The sequence below is a fragment of the Lynx canadensis genome, chromosome B2, assembly GCF_007474595.2.
Source record: "Lynx canadensis isolate LIC74 chromosome B2, mLynCan4.pri.v2, whole genome shotgun sequence".
Classification (NCBI taxonomy): domain Eukaryota; kingdom Metazoa; phylum Chordata; class Mammalia; order Carnivora; family Felidae; genus Lynx; species Lynx canadensis.
Genome location: NC_044307.1, coordinates 44,979,856 through 44,986,882, shown reverse-complemented (window position 1 = coordinate 44,986,882; position 7,027 = coordinate 44,979,856). Strand labels below are relative to the sequence as shown.

Genomic DNA, 7,027 nt, shown 5'->3' with positions numbered 1-7,027 from the left:
TGCGGTACCGCGATGTGTCTTCTGGAATTTCGACCTCGCCAACCACACAGGGGGGTGGGACAGCAGTGGGTGTTACGTGAACAAAGTCGATGAGGACAGCGTCTCCTGCATCTGTGACCACCTAACGTCGTTCTCCATCCTCATGTCCCCTGACTCTCCGTACCCTGGTTCTCTCCTGGAAATACTACTGGACATCATTTCCTACATTGGGTTGTGCTTTTCCATCTTGAGCTTGGCAGCCTGTCTAGTCGTGGAAGCCGTGGTGTGGAAATCAGTGACCAAGAACCGGACTTCCTATATGCGCCACATCTGCATAGTGAACATCGCCGCCTCCCTTCTGGTGGCTGACAGCTGGTTCATTGTAGCCGCTGCCATTCATAACCATTATCACCCACTCAACAAGACAGCCTGTGTGGCCGCCACCTTCTTTATCCATTTCTTCTACCTCAGTGTCTTTTTCTGGATGCTGACTCTGGGCCTCATGCTCTTTTACCGCCTGGTTTTCATCCTGCATGACGCAAGCAAGTCCATTCAGAAGACTATTGCCTTTTCTCTTGGCTATGGCTGCCCTCTGGTCATCTCGGTCATCACAGTGGGGGCCACCCAGCCCCAAGAAGTCTACACGAGGAAGAATGCCTGCTGGCTCAACTGGGAGGATACCAAGGCCCTGCTGGCCTTCGTCATCCCAGCACTGATCATCGTGGTGGTGAACATGACCATCATGATTGTGGTCATCTCCAAGATCCTGAGACCTTCCATCGGGGACAAGCCAAGCAAGCAGGAGAAGAGTAGTCTGTTTCAGATCAACAAGAGCATTGGGGTCCTCACGCCGCTCTTGGGGCTCACCTGGGGATTTGGTCTTGCCACTGTGTTCCAAGGAAGCAATGCTGTGTTCCATATCATATTCACTCTCCTCAATGCCTTTCAGGTAAGTTCCACTCTACAGGGCTCTCAGGAAGCATCTGTACTGGTGGGACAAATTAATGATAGCAACACAAACAAGGGTAGGAATGGGGAAGGATTTTAGTTCAGAGCCCTAAAGAGAAGTAATTACAAGCACTCGGTGATATAGAATGGACACATTCCTCAGCTCCCATGGAACCTCATACCTCTTATCACTGGTATTATAACTTAGTTGCATGCATGACTCTCTTTGAAAAGCCCTGATAATACACGTAAGAGGAAAGTCCCTTCCCTACACAGGATTTTGCTATTTATCCAACATTATCAGGATGCCACCTATTATCTCCTAATTGAAAATACCACTATAAAACCAAGTAATCTCTCCAGTTAAATTTCTACAAGCATTAAATGAACTCTATCTTTGTGGGGTCAGGGATAACATCTATCTCACTTATCGCTGTATCCCTAGTAGTACCTAAAAAAGAACTTGACCCAGAGTAGGTGCTCGATAACCATCAGCTAAATAAAATGAGTGCTATGTACCACATAGTAAGTTCCCTAGAAACATTTGCTGAAGAAGGAAGAATGAATGTCCTATGTAAGGTAGACATTCTGCTGTATTATACTAAAATGAAAAAGACACACTCTTGGGGTGCGTGGGTGGCTCAGTCGGTTAGATGTCCAACTCTTGGTTTCAGCTCAGGTCACGATCTCACAGTGTTGTAAGTTTGAGCCCCACATTGAGAGCAGAGCCTGCTTGGGATTCTCTGTCTCCCTCTCTCTCTGCCCCTCCCCCCACTCGTGCTGTCTCTGTCTCTCCCAAAATAAATAAATAAACTTTAAAAAAAAAAAAAGACACACTCTTTGCTCTCCCATAGCACATAGCACATAGCACATAAATAACTATAGAATAAGTCCAATTGTTAGAAGAACTTTAGCAGAGGTACAGACAACAAGCGTTTGGAGCACAGGGAAGGGAATGCTTAATTCTGATTCAACCAGTAGGTGGGTGGTAAGCATAGGTCCTCACGAGCTGGTGAGGGGGCAGTGGGTCTGGAGGTGAAGTTGAAACATTGCCCCGATGCTCATGCCAGATCCTAACTTCTGCTAGGCCCGTGGCCTCAAACTGTATGGCTCATATCTAATGAAGTTTACAGTATGGCTTGACTACAAGGGACTGGTAATGTCACCCCATGCCCCAGGTCCTCATCACAATTATGTGAACCCTATGGAGACGTAAGAGATGTACTTAACAGCATAGCCAATAGGACCTCCAGTTCACAAAGGGGCGGGGATAAGGAAATAGAATGATATCCTTATAACATTATAACATTTAAGGTCTCTTGGTGTGGACCTACTGAATCCCTTTGAACATTATTATCTACCAGACCCATTCCATAAACACAGAAGTGGGAAGACGTAGTACGAATTCATTGCCGGGGTAACAATACTTCCTATGTTGCCGGACAATAGAACATGATTAAAATCGTATTGAATTATAATCATAATCTTAAACCATAAAATCATAAGATTAAAATGTACTTCCTGCCAATTCTTTTTTCAGGGGCTATTCATTTTACTCTTTGGGTGCCTCTGGGATCAGAAGGTAAGAACAATCACAGTTTCGTGCTCCCAGAAAAGTCCAGTGTTTGTGGCATGTTGAACTTACGAGGGCTTCCTTTAAACAACTGCAGGTGCAGGAAGCCTTGCTGAAGAAGTTTTCACTGTCAAGATGGTCTTCACAGCACTCAAAGGCAAGTCCTTCCTTTGCAGGGACTTTGGCAAACCCTTCCCTCTCCACAGCCTGATTCACCATAGATTATTCCACTGCTTGTGCGTCTCACCTGATTCTGCCTATTAAAGTCAGCCACAGAGCTTTCACTAAGACGCTGTCCCACATCTTTAAGTAGGGATCAGATAGCACAGACAATACCAGCTGGAGGTCAAAAATCCAAGTTCAGTGAGAAACAAGAAGTTTTCTGGGGACATGGAAGACAATAGAGAACAGAATGTGAGGAATAACGCAGAGATTGTTGGTAGTTCTTTTTGGAAAATAACGATTGCGCTCAGAGTTGACTGTTTTCACACATCAGAAAACACTAAACCCTATAGAACAGTAAGACACATATTTGAAAGTTATTTTCCTAATTCTGGTGAGAGTCCGATGTTTCAAGGTGGCCCTCCTACTTGATTTGTTTGAACTTGAAATTCATGCTCTTTCAGGCTCACTTTCAAGCGGAATGAGAGATGCAGGCAGTGACCACTAGAGGGCAGCAAACAAACCATCAGAGAGATCAAAAGAGGGCTTTGGTGGAGCACCTGGGTGGTCCAGTCAGTTGAGCGTCAGGCTTTGGCTCAGGTCGTGATCTCACAGTTTGTGAGTTCGAGCCCCGTGTCCGGCTCTGTGCTGACAGCGCGGAGCCTGGAGCCTGCTTCGGAGTCTGTGCCTCCCTCACTCTCCCCAACTCATGCTCTGCCTCTTTCTCTCTCAGGAATAAATAAACGTTAAAAAAAAAAAATTAAAAAAAAGAGGAATCAAAACAGGGCTTTGGTTTAACATTTGCTTGCTAATTGTCTTTTTTTCTTTTTCAGTCAACATCCCTCGGTTCATCTACACCAGTATTTTCTATGAGTTCTCCGATATCAAGAAGATTTAACAATTTGTTTGGTAAAACAGGTACGTAGTGACCTCTAGCTCACTCCCTGGGGTACTTAGTTTGGGTTGACTTGAGCAAATTTGCCCTAATGCGGACTCTCACACCCCTACTTTCCCACTTCGTGGCGTTTACCATGAACAGCCTCATTTGGGCCAGAGGTTAAATACAGGAACTCGCTTCTATTTCCCAAGCCACCAGCAGGTTGTAGAGAGAGCAACTGCCTTCAGCGGGCAACTGATAATAACTTAAAAAGGATAAGATTTGGAGAATCTAGACAAGCCTGTGGAGAGCTGTCAAAACCGTATCCACCACAAAAGTGGGAACTGTAAATTGCTAGCCTTGTCAAATGCGGAGTTCATTGCTATTCGTGTTAAATAAGAATAGGCAGGTCATGTTTATGGGTTAAGGTACGGCAAAAAAATATATTTACAAAACTACTACAGGATCACATGCTGTGGATTTCTTTTCCCTGTTTTTTTCTTTTTTTTGGGTGGAGGGGAGTGTGCTTGTTTTATATATGGGCATGTATAAAACCGTGCATGCATAGAGGAGGAATCACCCAAGTTAGCTATTCTGCTGGGAACATGCACAGTTAAATTGCTACCTTGGAGGTATAAAGTCAATAATGTGAATGACTTTAAGCAATGGGTCTCAGCTAGTCGGGCAAGTTGAAACCTCTGCCCGCTATGCCCCTACCCCCAGGAAAATAAGCACCAAAACTCCCTCCAGCTTCTTGAAACTGAACAGATCTCACAAATGCCGAATCTAGAAAAGCGTCATTATTCCAGACTAAGGCTCTTCCTATAAAATCAATTGAGAATGCCTACCATTTGTTAAAACTCCGGAGGACTTGGTGTTTTTTTGCTTCGACCTGATGCGTTACTCATGAAACCGGAGGACCTTCACTTGCGATTTGGCAAGTCACCGATGGCAGCTGGTGTGAAATTATCAAATCTTCAGGGTGTAGTACAACCACGGCACTTGGCCGGCACTGTCGCTGGAACGTGTTGACCATTCGCGCTCGGGTTAAAACTCTGCGAAATGATTCTACCGAATCAGAATGACACAATATGCAAGGCCGATAAAATGTGCTCTTTGATTTTGAACCAGTCTGGTCCAAGGTGGAGTTGGGGCTCTGCTCCTGAGGTCCCAGGGCCTGAGATTTCCAGTCACTGCCATTCAATGACCCCTCGAAGGTCATTAACGCAGCGCCCTACTGGCCTACCTGAGGGTCCCGTAATCACTGTAACTTTGGTTTATGTTGTCGGCAGCCCCGCAGGGCCCCCCAGGCAGTGATGGAAACCTTGTTAGCAGTGGCAGCTCACCAGTCTGATGGTAGGGTGGGCACCGTGTCCCCTCCTTGCCCAACACCACCCTCACTCGCCCTGTGCTCAGTCCCTTCATTAGCATCCCCTGACTTCTGCTTCTTTCCCAGTCCTGTCTTTCCTTCCCTTGTAATTTTCTCCTTTCGTTTCTTGTTCCCCTTCCCCCCTCCCCCAACCGCCGCCCTCACCTTTCAGCTCAGCCTCTGCCTCCCCCCCCACCCAAGACCTTCCCAAGTCACTCCAACCCCAGGGGGCCAGGGAGGTTCCCTCACACAGATGTCCCCAGGCCCGTGCATGTGGTGGCATGTGGAGGGCTGCCCAGAGTTCGTATGTCCCTGGCCTTTGTAGATCTGGCTGCTGGTTTGATGTGAAGCAGTTAGCGCTTGTCTCCTGGGCTGCCGCGCATGCTTGAGAACAACAGCTTTGTTCTCTGCCACTTCTGGGTCCTGGGAGGAGGGCAGGCATGGGTGTGTTTCCAGGCATGGCCGAGCTTCCCTGGCTCTCGGGCTAGAGCTAGCTCCCCTTGGGCCATTAGGAGAGGCTCACACCGCAGTGATCAGGAAGTCTTGTCCTTAAGGCCGAGCTGCTGCTCTGTTTTTCAGGCACGTACAATGTCTCCACCCCAGAAACAACCAGCTCATCCCTGGAAAACACATCCAGTGCTTACTCGTTGCTCAACTAACAACAGGAAAATCCACCCATACGACTTCTTAAAGGACAGTGGATGCGCTCTGAAAAAAGTCCTTCCAAAGCCACGGGTGAACTGTTTTCTCCACAGGCTTCCTGGAGCGGATGCTGAAGAGACTGTTTCATTAGGGGAAGAAGCTTTCTTTCATAAGGACGGACTCAAAGTCATTGTTAAGTTTATTTGCTGCCCCACCCCCACCTCTTGTGTGATACTAAATGTGTATAGTATTTAAGTGAAACTCAAGTCCCCCGAGGCCCAATTTCCCTGTCTGTATTGTAAAATAGAATTTCAAAGAGGCATTGTTCCTTTTCACACGTTGGACACAAAAATAAGCTTTCCTAGGTACAAGGCTAATACCTAGGAACTACTTCAGTGAATTCTAAGAAGGAAGGAAGGAGGGAAGGAAGGAAGGAACGAAGGAACGAAGGAACGAAGGAACGAAGGAAAGAACGAAGGAAGGAAACAGGAAAAAAGAAAAAGATAGAGAAAAACATTAAAAACTACATTACTTCCATGTGAATGTAATTATTCAGACACTGCCACATGGAGAATACAAAAATGGCTCAAAACGGAAACTGAAATAAGCCAGGGGGAAAGTCTGGTATCTTCATGATATTTTCTTAGCTACGAGAGAGGGACAGAGAGAGAGAAAAAAAAAAAAAAAAGGACAGTGGGAAAAGACAGGGAGGAAATTGTAACATGAAGATGCTTTCAAGTGGATAATAATATTTATAAGAAATGCGTGGAAGGAGATGTAATTCTCCTGATGCTAAACACACACACAGATGCTATTAGTTCGTGCTAAGGTTTGAGCTCAGTGGACCGAGTAGGCAGAGGAAGCGTGATTGAGGCTCTTTATTAGATCCCAGCAGACCCAATGGCTAATTGCATCTTCTAAAGTTTATCGGGAGAAGCCTTACGTGTTGGTTTATTCCACTTTTTTGAAGGCCAAAAATATATTTTTTTATATCCATCACTTGCCAAATGTGATATAATGTGATATAAGTGTGATATATTGCACTGAAAACAGATCCCACCTGTCATATACTGTATTTAACAGCTTTAACCAGGTACTTCTCTGGGCACAATAGAGTAGATTTTAATAATCGTATGGCACGGTTTATTGTTCCTGTTGTTGCTACCGTGGATTTCGTGGCCCTTGGTGTGTTGTGTAGCTCCCTATGCATTAGCTCTCTAAGTGCTTGAGTTCCGAGACCAATATACGTTAAGAGTTTTGCATTGTCTAACTTGTGTTTATTCCGACCACTTGGCAATCTTCTGGAAAGAAATTTTACAGCTGGCTCAGTCTACGCTCCTAATGACCCTTTACCTCAGTGAGCAGATGGTGGAGCTTTTCCCAAGGAGGTGACTGTTTATGAATTAGGTGCAGGTGTGTGTGTTTCTCGTGCTGTGTGCATTTCATAAAAATACAACTATTATTAAAATCGCCTCCA

The 7,027-nt window shown here is 45.6% G+C and overlaps 1 protein-coding gene across 1 annotated transcript; it reads left to right on the top strand.

Moving 5' to 3' along the window:
* Window positions 1–6: 6 nt before the first annotated feature.
* Window positions 7–6,815, top strand: ADGRF5 (adhesion G protein-coupled receptor F5). The gene is made up of 5 exons (XM_030315664.1): window positions 7–928; window positions 2,468–2,509; window positions 2,598–2,657; window positions 3,496–3,580; window positions 5,488–6,815. Exons 1-5 carry the CDS (start codon window positions 143–145, stop codon window positions 5,565–5,567), a joined length of 1,053 nt encoding a protein of 350 aa, XP_030171524.1. The 5' UTR covers window positions 7–142; the 3' UTR covers window positions 5,568–6,815.
* The last annotated feature ends 212 nt before the right edge of the window (window positions 6,816–7,027 follow it).

Coding starts and splice junctions, on each gene's coding strand:
- ADGRF5 (XM_030315664.1), top strand. CDS start 143: ATGTCCCCTGACTCTCCGTACCCTGGTTCTCTCCTGGAAATACTACTG. Junction 929..2,467: donor CTCTCCTCAATGCCTTTCAG/GTAAGTTCCACT, acceptor TTCTTTTTTCAG/GGGCTATTCATTTTACTCTT. Junction 2,658..3,495: donor GGTCTTCACAGCACTCAAAG/GCAAGTCCTTCC, acceptor TTTCTTTTTCAG/TCAACATCCCTCGGTTCATC.